We start from the raw sequence: 26,849 nt of genomic DNA on the forward strand, positions 1-26,849 counted from the left end.
TCAAATCTCTGACCACCTTGTATGAAGTCATAGCTTGATCTTTAAAGAATGACCTAGTGACCTTACACCAGTAAATGTGAATTGCTTGGGGGAAATGCGCGCACACACACACACACACACACACACACACACACACCTCATAAAGCAACACATCCACACCAACCGCAGAAGAGAAACACAGTGACATGTTTTATTTTACATGCTGTATATTCAGTCTTTCTCCATGTCACCATCTGACCTCATTTGTTGTTTTGGTCTTGTCATAGCAGAGCCGCCCATCCAGATAACAGACCTGATGAGCTGTGAAGCCTGCGCCCACATCCAACCCTTTACTCCTGGTTGCTCCTAACTACAGATCTAAGATCAGCTTGCCCTATCCAAATGCTCACCTCAACCATTACTAGGGAACAAACCAGACAGAAAAGATCTGTGGAGAATATGGGTGTTACGATAGAAACCTCCAGAGTTCTAAATAAGCTAGAAAACAGGCTATGAAACATGGAGATATGGATTTATACACATTTATTCAACTTATCAAAAAACACATTTTCAACATGCCTTTGATTGAATGGTGAAATAGCAGAAAGGTGAAATAGCAGGATGGTGAAATAGCAGAAAGGTGAAATAGCAGGATGGTGAAATAGCAGGATGGTGAAATAGCAGGATGGTGAAATAGCAGGATGGTGAAATAGCAGGATGGTGAAATAGCAGGATGGTGAAATAGCAGGATGGTGAAATAGCAGGATGGTGAAATAGCAGAAAGGTGAAATAGCAGGATGGTGAAATAGCAGGATGGTGAAATAGCAGGATGGTGAAATAGCAGGATGGTGAAATAGCAGGATGGTGAAATAGCAGGATGGTGAAATAGCAGGATGGTGAAATAGCAGAAAGGTGTATCTTGTGTTTCATTACAGATATCCCGTTGAAATGATTCCCCCACCTTCTCTCTCTCTCTGAGACAGGCCCAGTCACAACAAGATGACAGAGTTACATAGAGGGGCTTGGATGGAGTGTCGCTGCCTCCTTACTTCAATACAGGTATTGTAAGTCGCTCTAGACAATAGCATTTACTAAAATATCAAATGTCAAAGTGTCCTAGGAAAGGAAGGAAGGAGGCTGCTAGGCCACTTGGACAGTTGAAGGGAAAAGATTGGCGGGTGAAAACAGTTGGCAGGGAAACAGTTGACAATGTGACAGTGGTGTAACAGTCTGCAGAGTAACCATGGGTAATGGGTTGCCATGGCGAAAGAGTCCCAGCAGTTCTAGAAGTCCAGATGTTTGTTGCCAGCTGTGATAATGGTGAGGGGGTTCTAGAAGTCCAGATGTTTGTTGCCCAGCGGTGATAATGGTGAGGGGGTTCTAGAAGTCCAGGTGTTTGTTGCCAGCTGTGATAATGGTGAGGGGGTTCTAGAAGTCCAGATGTTTGTTGCCAGCGGTGATAATGGTGAGGGGGTTCTATAAGTCCAGGTGTTTGTTGCCAGCGGTGATAATGGTGAGGGGGTTCTATAAGTCCAGGTGTTTGTTGCCAGCGGTGATAATGGTGAGGGGGTTCTAGAAGTCCAGGTCTTTGTTGCCAGCGGTGATAATGGTGAGGGGGTTCTAGAAGTCCAGGTGTTGGTTGCCAGCGGTGATAATGGTGAGGGGGTTCTGGAAATCCAGATGTTGGTTGCCAGCGGTGATAATGGTGAGGGGGGTTCTAGAAGTCCAGGTGTTGGTTGCCAGCGGTGATAATGGTGAGGGGGTTCTGGAAATCCAGATGTTGGTTGCCAGCGGTGATAATGGTGAGGGGGGTTCTAGAAGTCCAGATGTTTGTTGCCAGCGGTGATAATGGTGAGGGGGTTCTGGAAATCCAGATGTTGGTTGCCAGCGGTGATAATGGTGAGGGGGTTCTAGAAGTCCAGACGTTTGCTGCCAGCGGTGATAATGGTGAGGGGGTTCTAGAAGTCCAGATGTTTGCTGCCAGCGGTGATAATGGTGAGGGGGTTCTGGAAATCCAGATGTTGGTTGCCAGCGGTGATAATGGTGAGGGGGGTTCTAGAAGTCCAGATGTTTGTTGCCAGCGGTGATAATGGTGAGGGGGTTCTGGAAATCCAGATGTTGGTTGCCAGCGGTGATAATGGTGAGGGGGTTCTAGAAGTCCAGATGTTTGCTGCCAGCGGTGATAATGGTGAGGGGGTTCTAGAAGTCCAGATGTTTGCTGCCAGCGGTGATAATGGTGAGGGGGTTCTAGAAGTCCAGATGTTTGCTGCCAGCGGTGATAATGGTGAGGGGGGTTCTAGAAGTCCAGATGTTTGTTGCCAGCGGTGATAATGGTGAGGGGGTTCTGGAAATCCAGATGTTGTTTGCCAGCGGTGATAATGGTGAGTGGGGTTCTAGAAGTCCAGATGTTTGCTGCCAGCGGTGATAATGGTGAGAGGGTTCTAGAAGTCCAGATGTTTGCTGCCAGCGGTGATAATGGTGAGGGGGTTCTAGAAGTCCAGATGTTTGCTGCCAGCGGTGATAATGGTGAGGGGGTTCTAGAAGTCCAGATGTTTGCTGCCAGCGGTGATAATGGTGAGGGGGTTCTAGAAGTCCAGATGTTTGTTGCCAGCGGCGATGATGGTGAGTGGGGTTCTAGAAGTCCAGATGTCTGTTGCCAGTGGAGCCGGAGCCACAGCCTGAGGAGCCCACCATGGCTGTCCCTGTCAGCTCTCCCCGGCTCACACGACTCACTGTCTCTGACAGGTCTGGAGGCAGATGTAGTCTCTGAAAACAGAGAGAGAGAGAGAGAGGAGGGGGGAGAGAAAGAGAAAAGGGGAGAGAGAGAGAGAGAGGAGTGGGGAGAGAGAGAGAGGAGTGGGGAGAGAAAGAGGCAAGGGGAGAGAGAGAGAGAGAGAGAGGGGAGGGGGGAGAGAAAGAGGAAAGGGGGGGGGAGAGAAAGAGAGCGCAAAAAAGTGAGAGGGGAGATGGAGGGGGAAAAAAGAGGGAGAGACATTATTTACTTTGTTGACAGAAACACATCAACATAAACAGTGGCACTCTCCACTCCAGTGATGTTGTGGTCACAGAGAGCCCATGTTGGGTGTAAATCAGAGCTCTCTAACGCTGTTCCTGGAGAGCTACCGTCCTGCAGGTTGTTTCTACAAACCTAATCTAGCACACCTGATTCTAATAACTAGCTGGTTGGAGAGAAAAGCTCCAGGAGGGTATCTCTCCAGGAACAGGGTTGAGAGCTCTGGTGTAAGTGGTTTCAGCTGCTTTAGGACTCCCTTCTGCTCAGCACGGCCAGTGTGGAGGAAACCTGCTAGCGTGTCGCTAAATACCTCAGAGAGATTTAGCTCTGTGACAGCTCAGAGGGGACACGGTGTGTGTGTGTGCTTTGTCAAGGTGTGCATAGAGTAATGTGTATGCGTGAGATTGTACGAGTTTGAGAATTTGTGTGGAGAGTGTGTGTGTGTGTGAGTGTGTAACACACTTGACTAGGGCTAATACCGGAGTCATTAGAATCAAGCTCTTTAGCAGCAAGAGTAACTTGTTCCCCAGTAGGACTAATCTCTGGAGCTGCTCTGTGCCAACATAACAACACAAAGACACTAGGCTACTGACGTAAAGCCTCAACGCTAACACGCTAACAACTCAACAGGCTAAGAGGGGCTGCCCTGGTCCTCTCGGAGGGTCATAACAACACAAAGACGCGAGGCTAATGTGGCCTACTGACGTAAAGCCTCAACGCTAACACGCTAACAACTCAACAGGCTAAGAGGGGCTGCCCTGGTCCTCCCGAGGGGTCATAAGAGTGGCCGTTAACGGCACTTCAGGAGGCGATGAGTTGGCCCAGTGGAGGCGATGAGTCGGCCCAGTGTGTGTATGTGGGGTGGAGTGTTTACGGACAGAGGCTGCTTCTGAGTATCTCTGGGCTGTAAGCGAGGATCTCTCTAAATTAAGATTGTGTGTGTGTGTTATCAGAGTTGATGTGTATTGGGGAAATGAGTGTGTGTACTGTATGGTGAGGAAATGTGTGGGATGGCAATGTTCTGCTCTGCCTAGTAGAACCTAAACCCCTATAATTTACCTCAGGTGGAATCTACTAGACATCCGAAACCCAGTGGTCCACACCTCCACCCACCTCTCTTAACCCCCTGTGCCTACCCGATCCTCACCCCCTCCAGCCACGCAGCTTAAGGAGAGCCCCTCTCCTCCCAGATATCCTCATATGTCCTCTAATGACTATGTGTTTGGGTACAGGGATAACAGCATCCCTACATGAAGAGATGACGTCCCACTCCACAAAGCCTCTGGGGGTGGACCTGCACATTCCACTTGGCTACAGCATTATCAGGGCTTCTAGATTGGGGCTTTACAGTCGATCTGATATGGCTCATTTTAATAGAACTTCTAACAAGCTGGTACCATTCCCGTTGCATTCAACTAAGTTTGTACGGAAATGTTTTATTTCCTTTCTAAATGTCTATTGTAAAGGGTATTGAGATCTCCCAAATGCAGTTTTGAATTAAATTGGATTTAAAGGGATTCTCAAGCCCCTCCAGCAGCTCCTAGGTCAGCAGTCAGTCTGTCACATGGACAACTGAACCTCTCCTGTCCAGTGAACAGGTCTCCCCTGTGTTGTCAGGGTGAAGTATGTCAGACCATAAAGATACACCATACCAATGACCTACGTGTCTGACAGGCAGCAGCAGGAAACAGGAGGAATCAGAGCCCAGAGGTGATCTATGGGCAGGTAAAGCCTGGTTGAGCCTGGAGAATGTAGATGAGGAGCAAGAGGTTCATCTGGAGATGCTAAAGTCTAGAGAGGATGTTGTTAAGACCATGCTTAACCTAAGGTGACAGAGGGTAAGGACAGACGATGCCTACCGGTAGTGTCTACAGGAATGGTGAGAGAGGGTAAGGACAGACGATGCCTACCGGTAGTGTCTACAGGAATGGTGAGAGAGGGTAAGGACAGACAATGCCTACCGGTAGTGTCTACAGGAATGGTGAGAGAGGGTAAGGACAGACGATGCCTACCGGTAGTGCCTACAGGAATGGTGAGAGAGGGTAAGGACAGACGATGCCTACCGGTAGTGTCTACAAGAATGATGAGAGAGGGTAAGGACAGACGATGCCTACCGGTAGTGCCTACAGGAATGGTGAGAGAGGGTAAGGACAGACGATGCCTACCGGTAGTGTCTACAGGAATGGTGAGAGAAGGTAAGGACAGACGGTAGTGCCTACAGGAATGGTGAGAGAGGGTAAGGACAGACAATGCCTACCGGTAGTGTCTACAGGAATGGTGAGAGAGGGTAAGGACAGACAATGCCTACCGGTAGTGTCTACAGGAATGGTGAGAGAGGGTAAGGACAGACGATGCCTACCGGTAGTGCCTACAGGAATGGTGAGAGAGGGTAAGGACAGCCGATGCCTACCGGTAGTGTCTACAGGAATGGTGAGAGAGGGTAAGGACAGACAATGCCTACAAGTAGTGTCTACAGGAATGGTGAGAGAGGGTAAGGACAGACGATGCCTACCGGTAATGTCTATAGGAATGGTGAGAGAGGGTAAGGACAGACGATGCCTACCGGTAGTGTCTACAGGAATGGTGAGAGAAGGTAAGGACAGACGGTAGTGCCTTCAGGAATGGTGAGAGAGGGTAAGGACAGAAGATGCCTACTGGTAGTGTCTACAGGAATGGTGAGAGAGGGTAAGGACAGATGATGCCTACTGGTAATGTCTACAGGAATGGTGAGAGAGGGTAAGGACAGACGATGCCTACCGGAGGTGCCTACAGGAATGGTGAGAGAGGGTAAGGACAGACGATGCCTACCGGTAGTGTCTACAGGAATGGTGAGAGAGGGTAAGGACAGACGATGCCTACCGGAGGTGCCTACAGGAATGGTGAGAGAGGGTAAGGACAGACGATGCCTACCGGTAGTGTCTACAGGAATGGTGAGAGAGGGTACGGACAGACGATGCCTACCGGTAGTGTCTACAGGAATGGTGAGAGAGGGTAAGGACAGACGATGCCTACCGGAGGTGCCTACAGGAATGGTGAGAGAGGGTAAGGACAGACGATGCCTACCGGTAATGTCTATAGGAATGGTGAGAGAGGGTAAGGACAGACGATGCCTACCGGTAGTGTCTACAAGAATGGTGAGAGAGGGTAAGGACAGACGGTAGTGCCTACAGGAATGGTGAGAGGGGGTAAGGACAGACGATGCCTACCGGTAGTGTCTACAGGAATGGTGAGAGAGGGTAATGACAGACGATGCCTACCGGTAGTGTCTACAGGAATGGTGAGAGAGGGTAAGGACAGACGATGCTTACCGGTAGTGTCTACAGGAATGGTGAGAGAGGGTACGGACAGACGATGCCTACCGGTAGTGTCTACAGGAATGGTGAGAGAGGGTAAGGACAGACGATGCTTACCGGTAGTGTCTACAGGAATGGTGAGAGAGGGTAATGACAGACGATGCCTACCGGTAGTGTCTACAGGAATGGTGAGAGAGGGTAAGGACAGACGATGCCTACCGGTAGTGTCTACAGGAATGGTGAGAGAGGGTAAGGACAGACGATGCCTACTGGTAGTGTCTACAGGAATGGTGAGAGAGGGTAAGGACAGACGGTAGTGCCTACAGGAATGGTGAGAGGGGGTAAGGACAGACGATGCCTACCGGTAGTGTCTACAGGAATGGTGAGAGAGGGTAATGACAGACGATGCCTACCGGTAGTGTCTACAGGAATGGTGAGAGAGGGTAAGGACAGACGATGCTTACCGGTAGTGTCTACAGGAATGGTGAGAGAGGGTACGGACAGACGATGCCTACCGGTAGTGTCTACAGGAATGGTGAGAGAGGGTAAGGACAGACGATGCCTACCGGTAGTGTCTACAGGAATGGTGAGAGAGGGTAAGGACAGACGATGCCTACCGGCAGTGCCTACAGGAATGGTGAGAGAGGGTAAGGACAGACGATGCCTACTGGTAGTGTCTACAGGAATGGGTGCAGGTCATAACCCCTGGTGATTCAGGTCATTTGATACAGACTAGATGAAGTTAGCTGGATTTGACTAAGCATCACAGCACAACCATGATAGATGACAGGTTGTCAAAAACATCAGTGATGACCTGTCTTTTCTTTTCAGTGGGAAATAAAAAGCACATTCCTACAATACACCCACATCATGCTACAGGGCTTCCACATGCCCCCTCCACCCCTGCCAAAACTTTGCCTGTGTGACCTTTGGTGTCTCCAGCTCAGTGGAGTGTGATTGAAAAAGACAAACAATGCATTGATCAGGCCAGGAGTCAGCCCTGCTAAGTGCACAGCAGCGGAAACTGTGTCGAGAGACAATCAATGACATATACATCGTTCCTCAGTGGGTGAGGACAGAAAACACATCACACCGTTGTCTGGCTGTCAGACACCTACAGACCTCGCTACCTGCCTGGTGTGTGTGTGTGTACTGTGTGTGTGTGTTTGGCTCAGGGATCGCAGACCCCCACTGAGCATGTGCGAAGAGGAAGGTCAAACCAATCCAGAAGAGCTGCTCAGCTCCCCGAACGTTTGAGTTCAGGGGCAGACCAGAGCAATCGATGGCGACAAGAAAGGGAGAGGCAGAGTACCAACAGCCCTCCCTGGGGCCTCTGTGACAGCAGGTCTGAGAAGACATCTCAGACTATCAGAGAGGTGACAAACCTTCCTTGATCAAAAGTTGAAGTGACCCTAAATCCATGCATTCACATGGCAGTGACAAAGACATTGCTGATACCCATTGGTATGTATTATATACAGTATTGGTATAGATTGACAGTGGAATTGCACAGTGTTTCATATAATTCACAGCTGTGATATAACTTCCCATTAAGAGAAGTCTATGTGGTGATATGTTGGCCATTGGATGAGTGTCCCACACAGACAGACAGAGACAGAGACAGACAGACAGACTCTCTCTGAGCCAGTTTATGACTGCCACACTCCATGATGATCCAGAAAGCCCTCTCAGACATAGGGCATGTGTGAGGTTGTGTGTGAAGTATTTTCCTGTTGCCTGGCAACCCTCAGGGGGTGGAGAAAGAGAATGGAACAGAGGGAGGGGGTGGGAGTGGACAGAGGGAAATAAGACCATTGGCTGAGTTGGGGAACGGGGGACTCTGTGTGTGTGTGTGTGTGTGTGTGTATGTGTGTGTGTGTGTTAGATAGAGAATGTGTGTATGTGTGCTAGCTGGTGTATGTATGCGAGTGTGTTAGCTAGGGTATGTGTGTATAGTGTGTGTGTGAATATAGTGCATGTGTGTGTGACGTGGGTGTCCACTCCCCCGTGGCACGCAAGGGTAAAGGTCCGTGGCTCGGTGCTGCTCCACAGCCACAGGGGCTGGCTGGGCTGGGGTCGACACTGCCAATGGGGCGAGGGGTGCGACAAAGCCCCAAACGAGCGCTAAGCACTTCAAATGAGCCCTCGGGGTCAGGCCCAGAGACTGGCTTTGCCTAAGAGGGTTACTAATATCCCCCCACAATGGACAAACCCCCACAGCTTATTTACGCCCCTCCTTACACCCTGCCTCACCTCAAGCCTCAGCTACTGATGGGAGATAGCGTTCGACAGTGGGCACAGCTGGTCACTTCAGATAACAAATGGCGGGTAGAAGAGAATCTCATAGCAAAGCATCTTAGAGTAGGAGTGCTGATCTAGGATCAGTTTAGCTTCCTTTAGATTATAATGAGACTATATGGATCCTAGATCAGTACTCCTACTCTAAGATGCTTTGTGAATGTGGGCCCAGGGATTGCGTGTGAAAAGAAGCTGGGCTAGCATTGAAAGCAGGGGGAAGAAAAGTTCTCCAACAGAAGGTCTTGTTTGGGTTCTAAGTGTGTTTATACCACTTTATGTGAGCACATTTCCATGATCCATATAGATCTGATTTGCCCCAAACAGAGCTTAGAGGGAACCAACCCGCTCTCACAAAGCAGCCCTCTATCAAAGACATTCCACGTGCGGAAACTCGCTGCCAATGACTGTGGTACAAAGTAATCATTTAACAAGTCATTTAGTCCACATTCATTTTAGTCACACTTCTAAAAGGGTCCTGTATTTTTTATGTATTTCACCTTTATTTAACCAGGTGGGCCAGATCACCTTTATTTAACCAGGTAGACTAGATCACCTTTATTTAACCAGGTGGGCCAGATCACCTTTATTTAACCAGGTGGGCCAGATCACCTTTATTTAACCAGGTAGGCCAGATCACCTTTATTTAACCAGGTAGGCCAGATCACCTTTAACCAGTTAGGCCAGATCACCTTTATTTAACCAGGTAGACCAGTTGAGAACAAGTTCTCATTTACAACTGCAACCTGGCCAAGATAAAGCAAAGCAGTGCGACACAAAAACAACAACACAGATTTACACATGGAATAAGCAAATGTACAGTGTGTGTGTGTGTGTCACTGTACTGCTTACAAGTCTGGGAAACCCAACACTTAGTTGGAACACATGACGATTGGTAGATCGGTTAATCTGATTGGAGCAGCTTGACCAATGTAGGAACGTGCTCAGGGAAATGACATATTTACCATAAACACCTACTTAAGAGAACACACAACTTAAGGGACTTAGAATGTTTGGTTTGTACTTCCAAGAACATATTAGCACCGTTCGTGTCACTTGCAACTTGCAAAAAGCACTAGGAAACATGCTGATCCTGTTCCTAAATCAGCCATTGAAATGATTACTAATGTGAAAATGCAATCAACAGCCTTAAAACTAACCAGTTCATCAATTGAAGTCAGAAAAGTTGGAGTTAGGAACTAAGATTAAACCGTAAACACACAATATTATTCTCAATAACATAAACAAACCAAACACATTCCAACAACTCTAGACTATTTGTGGTGTTCGTGGGGTAATTCCACATTCAAGATGGAGGTGATGGACATCAGCCTTCAGTATGTGTAGCTTTGTTCAGTATTCATGAAAAACCACACTGGTCATATCATATATCCAAAACCAATTCCCTTCTCCTTGTCAACATTGGGATGCAGTGCAGCCAGTGTAAAAATATTGGCTGTCCATGACACCAGTCCAATATCCCTCCCATTCCACAACCCAATCTGTCCTTTAGGTCAAGGGTCAAAACCGAAAGAGAAAGTCTGCCAGCTGAAAACGTGTAGAAATGTCCCAGTCAGTCACCAGACTTGTTCATTCAGCCTACACCACCAAATCACCTCCCAAAACCTTAATCCCCCACTGCTATCGAGTTACACTACCTTGTGTGGGAAAGCATTTGTCAAAGTTAGAGGAACTAGTATTAACTCAGACTAACTCAAACCCCAAATAAATCAGGTGTCGTTCTTTTCTATTTGAGGGACAAACTGCCATCACATTGCAATGGCAATTTCAGAGAATACTTCCGCTGGCCAGACAGAAAATGCAGAAGTAGCTTTAAAATAAAATCCCATTACGTTGGTAATTCTAGCCCACCTTGGATATAACAAAAGCTGACGAGAAGCTCTGCCTTCCTCTTCTTTTGTGCTGGGAGAGAGAGTAACACGATCTCCGGCCGGTCGTGACCTCACAATAACCCTACGACTGAGGACCATTTACCTCACTGTGGCTTGGCTCAGAAACCACCTGCGTTTGGGAATTCTAAGATGAATAGAATGTGTCAATAAAAAAACATTTGTTGTTGTTTTATTTCTGTTGTAAAATGCTCCGTTCAGCAACGGAGGTGGACATGACAGTGACTAGCTATGAGCTATTGGTATATTTTAGGAGGTGGACATGACAGTGACTAGCTATGAGCTATTGGTATATTTTAGGAGGTGGACATGACAGTGACTAGGTAACTATGAGCTATTGGTATATTTTAGGAGGTGGACATGACAGTGACTAACTATGAGCTATTGGTATATTTTAGGAGGTGGACATGACAGTGACTAGCTATGAGCTATTGGTATATTTTAGGAGGTGGACATGACAGTGACTAACTATGAGCTATTGGTATATTTTAGGAGGTGGACATGACAGTGACTAGGTAACTATGAGCTATTGGTATATTTTAGGAGGTGGACATGACAGTGACTAGGTAACTATGAGCTATTGGTATATTTTAGGAGGTGGACATGACAGTGACTAGGTAACTATGAGCTATTGGTATATTTTAGGAGGTGGACATGACAGTGACTAGCTAACTATGAGCTATTGGTATATTTTAGGAGGTGGACATGACAGTGACTAGGTAACTATGAGCTATTGGTATATTTTAGGAGGTGGACATGACAGTGACTAGCTATGAGCTATTGGTATATTTTAGGAGGTGGACATGACAGTGACTAGGTAACTATGAGCTATTGGTATATTTTAGGAGGTGGACATGACAGTGACTAGCTATGAGCTATTGGTATATTTTAGGAGGTGGACATGACAGTGACTAGCTAACTATGAGCTATTGGTATATTTTAGGAGGTGGACATGACAGTGACTAACTATGAGCTATTGGTATATTTTAGGAGGTGGACATGACAGTGACTAGGTAACTATGAGCTATTGGTATATTTTAGGAGGTGGACATGACAGTGACTAACTATGAGCTATTGGTATATTTTAGGAGGTGGACATGACAGTGACTAACTATGAGCTATTGGTATATTTTAGGAGGTGGACATGACAGTGACTAGGTAACTATGAGCTATTGGTATATTTTAGGAGGTGGACATGACAGTGACTAACTATGAGCTATTGGTATATTTTAGGAGGTGGACATGACAGTGACTAGGTAACTATGAGCTATTGGTATATTTTAGGAGGTGGACATGACAGTGACTAGGTAACTATGAGCTATTGGTATATTTTAGGAGGTGGACATGACAGTGACTAACTATGAGCTATTGGTATATTTTAGGAGGTGGACATGACAGTGACTAACTATGAGCTATTGGTATATTTTAGGAGGTGGACATGACAGTGACTAGCTAACTATGAGCTATTGGTATATTTTGGGAGGTGGAGACAGAGAAAGAAACAGAGGGGACAATTAGGATGGATCTCATGTTTCAGTCATGAGAAGATGCCACACCCTTTCTCTAACTGAACTGAATGTCATCTATTATCTGCGTCACCAGCCTGTCTGAGTGACCCAAGATATCCCTGGAGACAGTCACAGACAGACGGACACAGCAATGTTGTCGTAAACATCACATTATACTTACAGAGAGAAACAAACTAAAAAGGTCCATTATGTTACTCGTAGCACCTTTAAAAGTAGACAAGACTTGGATCTGAGCTGGGTCTTTGTCAGGTCCAACAGACAGAGACACAGACGGGGAGACAGACGGAGACGCAGCAACAGACAGAGACACGGACGGAGACGCAGCAACAGACAGAGACACAGACGGAGACACAGCAACAGACAGAGACACGGACGGAGACGCAGCAACAGACAGAGACACAGACGGAGACACAGCAACAGACAGACACAGACGGAGACACAGCAACAGACAGAGACACAGACGGAGACACAGCAACAGACAGAGACACAGATGGAGACACAGCAACAGACAGAGACACAGACGGGGAGACAGACGGAGACGCAGCAACAGACAGAGACACAGACGGAGACACATACGGAGACACAGCAACAGACAGAGACACAGACGGAGACACAGCAACAGACAGAGACACAGACGGAGACACAGCAACAGACAGAGACACAGACGGAGACGCAGCAACAGACAGAGACACAGACAGAGACGCAGCAACAGACAGAGACACAGACAGAGACGCAGCAACAGACAGAGACACAGACGGAGACACAGCAACAGACAGAGACACAGACGGAGACACAGCAACAGACAGAGACACAGACGGAGACGCAGGAGCCACGCCTCTTCTGCTCAGTGGCTAATGCTTCAGACAGACAAGGCAGGAGGATGAGCAAGGAATATTCTGGGGGTAATTATAGTCACAAAATTGGAATGAAAGGGATGGGACTAATTCTGAACAAACTATTCCATTGAATTCAACTTGTTAAAACAGGAAACTGATGAGATGCAATTATTTCTGGAGGGTTTTTAATTTCAAATGGAATGTTTGTGTTTCTCTTGAGTAGACCTCACTCACGCTCCATGCCTCTGAAATGGAAGATGAAAAAGTTGCATCGGTTGCAAATTTAGACACATTTGTCCTAAACGGTGATCATGTTCCTGAAATAAGATTCATTAAACATCACAGTTGTGTCTAAAATCTGCCTGAAGCAGCATAAAAGGAGGTAACTACTAGTGCAAGAGGGCAGACGAAGCACAACAGAAGACAATAACATCATCATCACCATCTCCCCCGACACCATGGATGGACAACTGGCTGCCCGCGGCCCCCTTTTGAAGGCCCTCAAATCAATCTCAGTTTGGGTCTCAACTTACTTGCCAGTGACAGTAGTAGAATACACAAGCTGTAATTCAGAAAGGTGTTTATACATCAGCAGACTGAAAAGTCAGTCAGTTAGCAATCTAAAAATGTTACCTGACATGGGCTAAGTTAGTTTAGCGGCCACTGATCTAAACGTGTTATCATGGTCGAATTACCGGCCGGGGGGCCCCCATTGATTTTCTTAGTCTCACACAGATATATTAAAAATTGCAAACATTTCTCTCCCCCCTATGGCAAAATGAGAATAATTGCATGAAATTCTATGTATGTGAGTAAGCAAACCCGCAAGCAACTGCAGCCCCCCATGATGAGTTCAGATGTTTTGTGGCCCCCACCCCCATCCAAGTTACCCATCCCTGCCCTACACTATCTTCTGGGTTCCTCTGGCCAGCCCCGGCAGTAGCCTTGAGGTAGCTAGCTCAGTCAGTAGCTTTAAGGGGGAGCGCAGGGTCGGGTCATTTTTAGCTGCTTTCATTTTCATTCCGTTTCTTTTTAGAGGGCAGTGCTAGCTTTGACCTTGGGCAATATAGTGTTAGGGAGCAATGGGTGAGAGTATGATGACCCCAGTGGGGGAAGAGGAGGGGGTGACGTTGGCGTTATGGATTGGGGCACAGTCAGCGGGTGGCCAGGCAGACATTGGACCCTGGGGTGACATGGAGCCCAGGGACGGGGCAAGACGGGGTGGAAGGGGGTAGAGGGCGCGGGGTACAAACACGTTTAAGTGTTGCCTTCACTTCCAATAGGCCCATAGCAGATTACATGGCTGCATAGGTTATGACAGCATATCTGGGAGACCTCTAGCCCCAAATACACATTTTAACCCTCAAACCATGACTTTGATACCATAGTACTGTATAACAATGAAAAGTAACACACACATCTGGTATGCACATATTTCCCTCTGTAGTCTAGGAATGTCAGACACTGAAATCAGTACTAAGGTTTAAAATGGCTCTGTATAAAAGGATAAAGGGAGGACTGAAAAAGCTTGGACATCCTCGTCTATCCTTCACATCAGGTCAGTCAGCAAGCCTGTGGATATCTTCATCTCAACACCACTGTTGGACCATAAACACTGTTATCCAGTTTCTCTCTTATCAGTTACAGTCTTTTGGCCCTGTAGGTGAATTCACATGGATCATGCTAACATTCCATAGAACTCAATCTCCCACAATGCATCATCTCAGGTTGTGGGTTCAGGAAGCCTCTGCCCTCTGATTCTCTCTCACAGCATCAGTTACCACAAATGAAATACAGGGCAGATTTACTAGGGCTGTTTTATCATGTCTTATTAATACTTTTCAGTGCACACACACAAACTGACCTCAGATGTGACAGAGTGATATTTACAATGTGAATTCACTGAGCTGACTCAGGCAACTTGGCCTTCCTAAAAAAACAACATAATTCCTCTCCTCTCCTCTCCTCTCCTCTCCTCTCCTCTCCTCTCCTCGGTGGTTCACAAACAGTTTACAAGCATTACGTTTGACAGTAAAAGATGGTAGTGACTTTACTGTGTCAGATGGGGTAAGACGTTGACACCTCAGAAGGGGAGAGGATGGCTCTCAGAAAAACACTTATGTGGCGCTGACTAAGGACTGGGAAGAGGAGAGAGAATGAGGGAAGGGGGAAAGAGAAGGGGAGAGGAGGAGAGAACGAGGGAAGAGAAGGGGAGAGGAGGAGAGAGGGGGAGAATGAGGGAAGAGAAGGGGAGAGGAGGAGAGAAGAAGAGAACGAGGGAAGAGAAGGGGAGAGAACGAGGGAAGAGAAGGGGAGAGGAGGGGAGAGAACGAGGGAAGAGAAGGGGAGAGAACGAGGGAAGAGAAGGGGAGAGAACGAGGGAAGAGAAGGGGAGAGGAGAGAGGGAGAGAACGAGGGAAGGGGAGAGAACGAGGGAAGAGAAGGGGAGAGGAGAGAGGGAGAGAACGAGGGAAGAGAAGGGGAGAGGAGGAGAGAGGGAGAGAACGAGGGAAGAGAAGGGGAGAGAAGGGGAGAGGAGAGAGGGAGAGAACGAGGGAAGAGAAGAGGAGAGGAGGAGAGAGGGAGAGAACGAGGGAAGAGAAGGGGAGAGACCGAGGGAAGAGAAGGGGAGAGGAGGAGGAAGAGAACGAGGGAAGAGAAGGGGAGAGGAGGAGAGAGGGAGAGAACGAGGGAAGAGAAGGAGAGATGGAGAGAAAGGGGGAAAAGAAGGGGAGAGAACGAGGGAAGAGAAGGAGAGAGGGAGAGAACGAGGGAAGAGAAGGGGAGAGAACGAGGGAAGAGAAGGGGAGAGAATGAGGGAAGAGAAGGGGAGAGAACGAGGGAAGAGAAGGGGAGAGCAGGAAAGGATGAGAGGGGAGATGAGGAAAGGATGAGAGGGGAGATGAGGAAAGGATGAGAGGGGAGATGAGGAAAGGATGAGAGGGGAGATGAGGAAAGGATGAGAAAGGGAGCAGAGGTGCAGAAAGATGAGTGTGAAGAAAGGCTAGTTTTCCACAGTAAGTGTGTTCCCTACCCCCTTCCCTCATTGACTCCAAATTGATTTGCATCCATAGAGCTGATATGGCATCCAATGAGACGATATTTCATCCATCAAGATGATATTTCATCCATCAAGACGATATTTCATCCATAAAGATGATATTTCATCCATCGAGACGATATTTCATCCATCGAGACGACATTTCATCCATCGAGATGACATTTCATCCATCGAGACGACATTTCATCCATCAAGATGACATTTCATCCATCAAGATGACATTTCATCCATAAAGATGATATTTAATCCATAGAGACGATATTTCAACCATAGAGACAATATTTCGTCCATCGAGACGATATTTCATCCATAGAGACGATATTTCATCCATAGAGACGATATTTCATCCATAGAGATGATATTTCATCCATAGAGACGATATTTCATCCATAGAGACGATATTTCATCCATAGGGTAACCGCTGTCAGAGAGCATCCCAAGGCATTGAGTGCTCTCTGTTTGTGTGTGTGTGTGTGTGTGTGTGTGTGTGTGTGTGTGTGTGTGTAAGTAGCAGTCCACACTCCTGTCCTTTATCCATGCTCAGAAGCGTGATCACCAGCCTAATGAGGCAGCAGCTAGTTCAGCTGTCTAGACAACAGCAGAGGAGGAGAGGAACAGAGGAGGAGGGGATGAGGAGGTGAGAGGAGGTAAAGATGAAGGGATGGGGTAGAAGGCTGAGGAGAATGAGTGGGAAAGGGGGAAGAGGGGAAGTGGAGGACAAGAGGGGGGAAGATGGCAGAGGCGGGAGAGAGAGGTTGTTCTAAGAGGGATGAGGAATAGAAGGAATGTTCCGGTCCGGAGGAACAGAAGTAGTGGAGAACAGCAGACAGCTCCTTTCTGTAGAAGACATGTGGAGGAGCAGGAGATCAGGATATAAAGGGTTTGAGTGTGTGTGTGTGTGTGTGTTACCGTCTGTCTGTTTATGGGATGAATGTCCAAGACCAAGTGTGTGGTTAGTGTGTGTGTGGTCAGTGTGTGTGTGGTCAGTGTGTGTGTGGTCAGTGTGTATGTGGTCAGTGTGTATGTGCGTGTCTATGTGATTGACTGTGGCGTGAATAAAAATGGCTGGGTGCAATCTATCACCAGTTGATAGTCCCCATAAAAAAGGAGCCCCTTTTGGCTGAGAGGACAGCCCTTGTGGGGACAAAGACCAGCATACTGGGGACTTCATAGGACTGGCTGAAAAGGTGTTGCCCAGAGCAACCCCATTCACAGCAACAGGCATGCAGGCCACGGTCAGTCATTGGTGCTGACTTGGACCAGGCGGCCCACAGAGACACAATGACCAGGGTGGTATTTAGACCAGCCGGCCCACAGAGACACATTGACCAGGGTGGTATTTAGACCAGCCGGCCCACAGAGACACATTGACCAGGGTGGTATTTAGACCAGCCGGCCCACAGAGACACATTGACCAGGGTGGTATTTAGACCAGCTGGCCCACAGAGACACATTGACCAGGGTGGTATTCAGACCAGTAGGCCCACAGAGACACATTGACCAGGGTGGTATTTAGACCAGCCGGCCCACAGAGACACATTGACCAGGGTGGTATTTAGACCAGCCGGCCCACAGAGACACATTGACATTCAGGATATCAGGCTGGCAGTGTGAACTCTGGCTCTGAAGAAAGACATACAGGCTATCAGGCTGGCAGTGTGAACTCTGGCTCTGAAGAAAGACATTCAGGCTATCAGGCTGGCAGTGTGAACTCTGGCTCTGAAGAAAGACATTCAGGCTATCAGGCTGGCAGTGTGAACTCTGGCTCTGAAGAAAGACATTCAGGCTATCAGGCTGGCAGTGTGAACTCTGGCTCTGTATTGTACCCACATCAATCTGGCTCAGTTAGGAGAACCTGGTCCTCTGTAGCTCAGTTAGTAGAACCTGGTCCTCTGTAGCTCAGTTAGTAGAACCTGGTCCTCTGTAGCTCAGTTAGTAGAACCTGGTCCTCTGTAGCTCAGTTAGTAGAACCTGGTCCTCTGTAGCTCAGTTAGTAGAACCTGGTCCTCTGTAGCTCAGTTAGTAGAGCACAGTCCTCTGTAGCTCAGTTAGTAGAGCACAGTCCTCTGTAGCTCAGTTAGTAGAACCTGGTGCTCTGTAGCTCAGTTAGTAGAGCACGGTGCTCTGTAGCTCAGTTAGTAGAGCACGGTGCTCTGTAGCTCAGTTAGTAGAACACGGTCCTCTGTAGCTCAGTCAGTAGAACACGGTCCTCTGTAGCTCAGTAGCTCAGCTGGTAGTGCATGACTCTTGCAATGCCAGGACAGTCTGTTCGATTCCTGGGACCAGCCATAAGTACAAAATGTATGCCCACCTGACTAAGTGTCTTTGGATAAAATGGTCTGCTAAATGGGATATGTTGTATTAGAAACACAGATCATCTGTGTCTTTCTTAGAAGATTCAATCTTTTGATTTGACATGAAAGAATTGAACATGACAATTACTGATGTATCTTAAACTATGCAGCTACAGTACCCAACGCTATGACCCAACAAATAAAGTGATGATACATGTAATGGGATGATGCATTCATGTGTAGTTAGTTACAGTAATCCAGCCTGTGTACTACTGCTAATACTGCTACAGTACTACTCAGTCGGTTCGCATATGGCCAAAACACATTACACACAACGGTTGATAGGGGAAACCCTGTTACCATAAAAGAGAGACAGACATCACATGTGGGACCTTCCATAGCACAGAGTGCCTGGAGTATGACTCCACCCTACTCCTCTGGGTAGTGACACTGAAAGGGGAGGTCATGTCTTTTACAGTTACAGTGAGCTGTGGGAGAGAGGAGAGCTATGAGAAGAGAGCTCTTAGTCTCGTAGTAGAGTTCCACTGGGATGACTGGGAGCTGGGGTTGCTGTGCTCTACTAACCCACTAAGCCCTGATCACACTCAGCTAGGGCGACGGCATCAAGTCCATTTACCATCACTACTGTCAGTGATATCAACACACTTCCACACAGGATGGAGTTACAGGGTGTAAACTAACGCAGGACGGAGTTACAGGGTGTAAACTAACGTAGGACGGCGTTACAGGGTGTAAAGTAAGGCAGGGCGGAGTTACAGGGTGTAAAGTAATGCAGGGAGGAGTTACAGGGTGTAAACTAACGCAGGATGGAGTTACAGGGTGTAAACTAAGGCAGGGCGGAGTTACAGGGTGTAAACTAAGGCAGGATGGAGTTACAGGGTGTAAACTAAGGCAGGACGGAGTTACAGGGTGTAAACTAAGGCAGGGCGGAGTTACAGGGTGTAAACTAACGCAGGGCGGAGTTACAGGGTGTAAACAAATGCAGGGCGGAGTTACAGGGTGTAAACTAACGCAGGGCGGAGTTACAGGGTGTAAACTAACGCAGGGCGGAGTTACAGGGTGTAAACTAACGCAGGGCGGCGTTACAAGGTGTAAACTAACGCAGGGCGGAGTTACAGGGTGTAAACTAAGGCAGGGCGGAGTTACAGGGTGTAAACTAAGGCAGGGCGGAGTTACAGGGTGTAAACTAAGGCAGGGCGGAGTTACAGGGTGTAAACTAAGGCAGGGCGGAGTTACAGGGTGTAAACTAAGGCAGGGCGGAGTTACAGGGTGTAAACTAACGCAGGACGGAGTTACAGGGTGTAAACTAACGCGGACGGAGTTACAGGGTGTAAAACTAACACAGGACGGAGTTACAGGGTGTAAACTAACGCAGGACGTAGTTACAGGGTGTAAACTAAGGCAGGACGGAGTTACAGGGTGTAAACTAAGGCAGGACGGAGTTACTGGGTGTAAACTAAAGCAGGACGTAGTTACAGGGTGTAAACTAAGGCAGGACGTAGTTACAGGGTGTAAACTAAGGCAGGACGTAGTTACAGGGTGTAAACTAAGGCAGGATGGAGTTACAGGGTGTAAACTAAGGCAGGGCGGAGTTACAGGGTGTAAACTAACGCAGGACGGAGTTACAGGGTGTAAACTAAGGCAGGATCGAGTTACAGGGTGTAAACTAACGCAGGACGGAGTTACAGGGTGTAAACTAAGGCAGGGCGGAGATACAGGGTGTAAACTAAGGCAGGGCGGAGTTACAGGGTGTAAACTAACGCAGGACGGAGTTACAGGGTGTAAACTAACGCAGGACGGAGTTACAGGGTGTAAACTAACGCAGGACGGAGTTACAGGGTGTAAAACTAACACAGGACGGAGTTACAGGGTGTAAACTAAGGCAGGACGTAGTTACAGGGTGTAAACTAAGGCAGGACGGAGTTACAGGGTGTAAACTAAGGCAGGACGGAGTTACAGGGTGTAAACTAAAGCAGGATGTAGTTACAGGGTGTAAACTAAGGCAGGACGTAGTTACAGGGTGTAAACTAAGGCAGGATGGAGTTACAGGGTGTAAACTAAGGCAGGGCGGAGTTACAGGGTGTAAACTAAGGCAGGATGGAGTTACAGGGTGTAAATTAACGCAGGACGGAGTTACAGGGTGTAAACTAAGGCAGGATCGAGTTACAGGGTGTAAACTAACGCAGGACGGAGTTACAGGGTGTAAACTAAGGCAGGGCGGAGTTACAGGGTGTAAAGTAAGGCAGGGCGGAGTTACAGGGTGTAAAGTAATGCAGGGAGGAGTTACAGGGTGTAAAGTAATGCAGGGAGGAGTTACAGGGTGTAAAGTAATGCAGGGAGGAGTTACAGGGTGTAAAGTAATGCAGGGAGGAGTTACAGGGTGTAAACTAAGGCAGGGCGGAGTTACAGGGTGTAAACTAAGGCAGGGCGGAGTTACAGGGTGTAAACTAAGGCAGGATGGAGTTACAGGGTGTAAACTAACGCAGGACGGAGTTACAGGGTGTAAACTAACGCAGGACGGAGTTACAGGGTGTAAACTAAGGCAGGATGGAGTTACAGGGTGTAAACTAACGCAGGACGGAGTTACAGGGTGTAAAGTAATGCAGGGAGGAGTTACAGGGTGTAAAGTAATGCAGGGAGGAGTTACAGGGTGTAAACTAAGGCAGGACGGAGTTACAGGGTGTAAACTAATGCAGGGCGGAGTTACAGGGTGTAAACTAAGGCAGGGCGGAGTTACAGGGTGTAAAGTAATGCAGGACGTAGTTACAGGGTGTAAACTAAGGCAGGACGGAGTTACAGGGTGTAAAGTAATGCAGGACGTAGTTACAGGGTGTAAACTAAGGCAGGATGGAGTTACAGGGTGTAAACTAAGGCAGGATGGAGTTACAGGGTGTAAACTAAGGCAGGATGGAGTTACAGGGTGTAAACTAAGGCAGGATGGAGTTACAGGGTGTAAAGTAATGCAGGACGTAGTTACAGGGTGTAAACTAAGGCAGGATGGAGTTACAGGGTGTAAACTAAGGCAGGATGGAGTTACAGGGTGTAAAGTAATGCAGGACGTAGTTACAGAGTGTAAACTAAGGCAGGACGTAGTTACAGGGTGTAAACTAAGGCAGGACGTAGTTACAGGGTGTAAACTAAGGCAGGGAGGAGTTACAGGGTGTAAACTAAGGCAGGACGTAGTTACAGGGTGTAAACTAACGCAGGACGTAGTTACAGGGTGTAAACTAAGGCAGGACGTAGTTACAGGGTGTAAACTAAGGCAGGGAGGAGTTACAGGGTGTAAACTAAGGCAGGACGTAGTTACAGGGTGTAAACTAACGCAGGACGTAGTTACAGGGTGTAAACTAACGCAGGACGGAGTTACAGGGTGTAAACTAAGGCAGGGCGGAGTTACAGGGTGTAAACTAACGCAGGACGTAGTTACAGGGTGTAAACTAACGCAGGACGGAGTTACAGGGTGTAAACTAAGGCAGGGAGGAGTTACAGGGTGTAAACTAAGGCAGGACGGAGTTACAGGGTGTAAACTAACGCAGGGCAGAGTTACAGGGTGTAAACTAATGCAGGACGTAGTTACAGGGTGTAAACTAACGCAGGACGTAGTTACAGGGTGTAAACTAAGGCAGGGCAGAGTTACAGGGTGTAAACTAATGCAGGGCGGAGTTACAGGGTGTAAACTAACGCAGGGAGGAGTTACAGGGTGTAAACTAAGGCAGGGCAGAGTTACAGGGTGTAAACTAATGCAGGGCGGAGTTACAGGGTGTAAACTAACGCAGGGAGGAGTTACAGGGTGTAAACTAAGGCAGGGCAGAGTTACAGGGTGTAAACTAATGCAGGGCGGAGTTACAGGGTGTAAACTAAGGCAGGGAGGAGTTACAGGGTGTAAAGTAATGCAGGATGGAGTTACAGGGTGTAAACTAACGCAGGGCAGAGTTACAGGGTGTAAACTAATGCAGGACGTAGTTACAGGGTGTAAACTAACGCAGGACGTAGTTACAGGGTGTAAACTAAGGCAGGGCAGAGTTACAGGGTGTAAACTAATGCAGGGCGGAGTTACAGGGTGTAAACTAACGCAGGGAGGAGTTACAGGGTGTAAACTAAGGCAGGGCAGAGTTACAGGGTGTAAACTAATGCAGGGCGGAGTTACAGGGTGTAAACTAACGCAGGGAGGAGTTACAGGGTGTAAACTAAGGCAGGACGTAGTTACAGGGTGTAAACTAATGCAGGGCGGAGTTACAGGGTGTAAACTAATGCAGGGAGGAGTTACAGGGTGTAAAGTAAGGCAGGGCAGAGTTACAGGGTGTAAACTAACGCAGAGCGGAGTTACAGGGTGTAAACTAAGGCAGGGAGGAGTTACAGGGTGTAAAGTAAGGCAGGGCAGAGTTACAGGGTGTAAACTAAGGCAGGGCGGAGTTACAGGGTGTAAACTAAGGTAGGGAGGAGTTACAGGGTGTAAAGTAAGGCAGGGCAGAGTTACAGGGTGTAAACTAAGGCAGGGCGGAGTTACAGGGTGTAAACTAAGGCAGGGCGGAGTTACAGGGTGTAAACTAATGCAGGGAGGAGTTACAGGGTGTAAACTAAGGCAGGACGTAGTTACAGGGTGTAAACTAATGCAGGGCGGAGTTACAGGGTGTAAACTAATGCAGGGAGGAGTTACAGGGTGTAAAGTAGGGCAGGGCAGAGTTACAGGGTGTAAACTAACGCAGAGCGGAGTTACAGGGTGTAAACTAAGGCAGGGAGGAGTTACAGGGTGTAAAGTAAGGCAGGGCAGAGTTACAGGGTGTAAACTAAGGCAGGGCGGAGTTACAGGGTGTAAACTAAGGTAGGGAGGAGTTACAGGGTGTAAAGTAAGGCAGGGCAGAGTTACAGGGTGTAAACTAAGGCAGGGCGGAGTTACAGGGTGTAAACTAAGGCAGGGCGGAGTTACAGGGTGTAAACTAAGGCAGGGAGGAGTTACAGGGTGTAAAGTAAGGCAGGGCAGAGTTACAGGGTGTAAACTAAGGCAGGGCGGAGTTACAGGGTGTAAAGTAATGCAGGGAGGAGTTACAGGGTGTAAACTAAGGCAGGGCGGAGTTACAGGGTGTAAACTAAGGCAGGGAGGAGTTACAGGGTGTAAAGTAAGGCAGGGCAGAGTTACAGGGTGTAAACTAAGGCAGAAAGAGAGATGGAAAATAGTTCCAAAGGTGCAATGATACACATGTGGAAATTGAATAATTGAAGTCCTGATTTAAGTCATGAAATTGTTGTTAACAGCAAGTCTCCACCTAACATAGGAATAGCTAGATGAGGTTTACCTGGCTGTAAACTACAACACTTCCCAGACAAAATAATACATTCTGAAAACCAGACAGAACCAGACAGAATAACCCTGATTTACTCTTCCCCCTGAGCCTCCAATAGCTCCATCTCTACACCTCCCTTCCTCCATCCATCCTCTCTACCTCCCTCCCTATGGGCAGGTGGCTGGGCAGTGTAAATTTAGCCACAGCTAGGAGAGGTGCACCCTGGGTAGATGGACACATCCAGTCACCTTTAGGGTGTACAACGATGTCAGAGGGAATGAGGCATCACCTCGGCCACCTTGTCAAAAAATTCACTGCCTTCCATTCTCGCCACACCCCCAAGCTCCTGAAACCACCATACATGGCGTTGTGTGTTTTTCTGTTCCCACATTTAGCCTGAAACACACCTGCTATTGTCTGACCCACAGCACTGGCTGGGTGTTAATTGTGAAGCATTATTATGGTAATTAAAACATTGAGACGGAGCCATGGGCAAGTAACCTACTTACTAAAGTTTAAATCAGACAGACAGTGTTGAATGTATGTGGTACCCTCTCTGGTCATGACACCTACAGTAGCTGTATGTGATACCCTCTCTGGTCATGACACCTACAGTAGCTGTATGTGGTACCCTCTCTGGTCATGACACCTACAGTAGCTGTATGTGATACCCTCTCTGGTCATGACACCTACAGTAGCTGTATGTGGTACCCTCTCTGACCATGACACCTACAGTAGCTGTATGTGGTACCCTCTCTGGTCATGACACCTACAGTAGCTGTATGTGGTGGCCTCTCTGGTCATGACACCTACAGTAGCTGTATGTGATACCCTCTCTGGTCATGACACCTACAGTAGCTGTATGTGGTACCCTCTCTGGTCATGACACCTACAGTAGCTGTATGTGGTACCCTCTCTGGTCATGACACCTACAGTAGCTGTATGTGATACCCTCTCTGACCATGACACCTACAGTAGCTGTATGTGGTACCCTCTCTGGTCATGACACCTACAGTAGCTGTATGTGGTACCCTCTCTGGTCATGACACCTACAGTAGCTGTATGTGATACCCTCTCTGACCATGACACCTACAGTAGCTGTATGTGGTACCCTCTCTGGTCATGACACCTACAGTAGCTGTATGTGATACCCTCTCTGGTCATGACACCTACAGTAGCTGTATGTGATACCCTCTCTGGTCATGACACCTACAGTAGCTGTATGTGATACCCTCTCTGACCATGACACCTACAGTAGCTGTATGTGGTACCCTCTCTGGTCATGACACCTACAGTAGCTGTATGTGATACCCTCTCTGACCATGACACCTACAGTAGCTGTATGTGATACCCTCTCTGGTCATGACACCTACAGTAGCTGTATGTGATACCCTCTCTGGTCATGACACCTACAGTAGCTGTATGTGATACCCTCTCTGGTCATGACACCTACAGTAGCTGTATGTGATACCCTCTCTGGTCATGACACCTACAGTAGCTGTATGTGATACCCTCTCTGACCATGACACCTACAGTAGCTGTATGTGGTACCCTCTCTGGTCATGACACCTACAGTAGCTGTATGTGATACCCTCTCTGGTCATGACACCTACAGTAGCTGTATGTGGTACCCTCTCTGGTCATGACACCTACAGTAGCTGTATGTGGTACCCTCTCTGGTCATGACACCTACAGTAGCTGTATGTGGTACCCTCTCTGGTCATGACACCTACAGTAGCTGTATGTGGTACCCTCTCTGGTCATGACACCTACAGTAGCTGTATGTGGTACCCTCTCTGACCATGACACCTACAGTAGCTGTATGTGGTACCCTCTCTGGTCATGACACCTACAGTAGCTGTATGTGGTACCCTCTCTGGTCATGACACCTACAGTAGCTGTATGTGATACCCTCTCTGGTCATGACACCTACAGTAGCTGTATGTGATACCCTCTCTGGTCATGACACCTACAGTAGCTGTATGTGGTACCCTCTCTGGTCATGACACCTACAGTAGCTGTATGTGGTACCCTCTCTGACCATGACACCTACAGTAGCTGTATGTGGTACCCTCTCTGGTCATGACACCTACAGTAGCTGTATGTGGTACCCTCTCTGGTCATGACACCTACAGTAGCTGTATGTGGTACCCTCTCTGACCATGACACCTACAGTAGCTGTATGTGGTACCCTCTCTGACCATGACACCTACAGTAGCTGTATGTGGTGGCCATTTGAAGGGTGTGGCTGTTTTGCGATGAATAATCCCATAACAACTGAACAGGTCTTTTTGTCCTGCTTATGAGGCTTCATACAGAGGTTATGAGTACATGTAATCCCCTGTGAATGACCTTGGTCTCAAACAGATGTTATTTTACAGTAGCCCCACTTCCAGGTAGCTGTGTTCTCAGCTGAATCAGAGGTCAGAGTAAGTCAGAGGAGCTGGAGGGGTGTTCAGTGTCAGGCTGGGGGGGGGGGGTAGTTTAGACAGAGGGGTGGTACTGCAGGTGCTGTCAAAGAGGGTTTGTCAGACTGTACTGTATGTACAGCTGAGCAGTACATTATATTGCAACATATACTATACCTCTACTGTACACAGCCTCGCTACTGTATACAGCTTCTACTGTACATAGCCTCGCTACTGTATACAGCCTCGCTACTGTATACAGCCTCGCTACTGTATACAGCCTCGCTACTGTATACAGCCTCTCTACTGTATACAGCCTCGCTACTGTATACAGCCTCTCTACTGTATACAGCCTCTCTACTGTATACAGCCTCGCTACTGTATACAGCCTCGCTACTGTATACAGCCTCTCTACTGTATACAGCCTCTCTACTGTATACAGCCTCTCTACTGTATACAGCCTCTCTACTGTATACAGCCTCTCTACTGTATACAGCCTCTCTACTGTATATAGCCTCGCTACTGTATACAGCCTCGCTACTGTATACAGCCTCTCTACTGTATACAGCCTCTCTACTGTATACAGCCTCTCTACTGTATATAGCCTCGCTACTGTATACAGCCTCGCTACTGTATACAGCCTCTACTGTATACAGCCTCTACTGTATACAGCCTCTCTACTGTATATAGCCTCGCTACTGTATACAGCCTCTCTACTGTATACAGCCTCTCTACTGTATACAGCCTCTCTACTGTATATAGCCTCTCTACTGTATACAGCCTCGCTACTGTATACAGCCTCTCTACTGTATATAGCCTCTCTACTGTATACAGCCTCTCTACTGTATATAGCCTCTACTGTATACAGCCTCTCTACTGTATACAGCCTCTCTACTGTATACAGCCTCGCTACTGTATATAGCCTCTC

General features: G+C 47.8%; 1 protein-coding gene across 1 annotated transcript in view; it reads right to left on the bottom strand.

Moving 5' to 3' along the window:
* Positions 1-507: 507 nt before the first annotated feature.
* Positions 508-26,849, bottom strand: part of LOC110506941 (elongator complex protein 4) — a 126,896-nt gene continuing 100,554 nt past the window's right edge. Inside the window, exon 10 of the mRNA XM_090222921.1 lies at positions 508-2,745. Coding sequence (XP_090079047.1) covers positions 2,614-2,745 — 132 coding nt within the window. The 3' untranslated portion in view covers positions 508-2,613. The remainder of the gene's footprint in view (positions 2,746-26,849) is intronic.

The sequence above is a fragment of the Oncorhynchus mykiss genome, chromosome 26 (assembly GCF_057628025.1).
Source record: "Oncorhynchus mykiss isolate SJ-2025 chromosome 26, ASM5762802v1, whole genome shotgun sequence".
NCBI classification, from domain to species: Eukaryota; Metazoa; Chordata; class Actinopteri; order Salmoniformes; family Salmonidae; genus Oncorhynchus; species Oncorhynchus mykiss.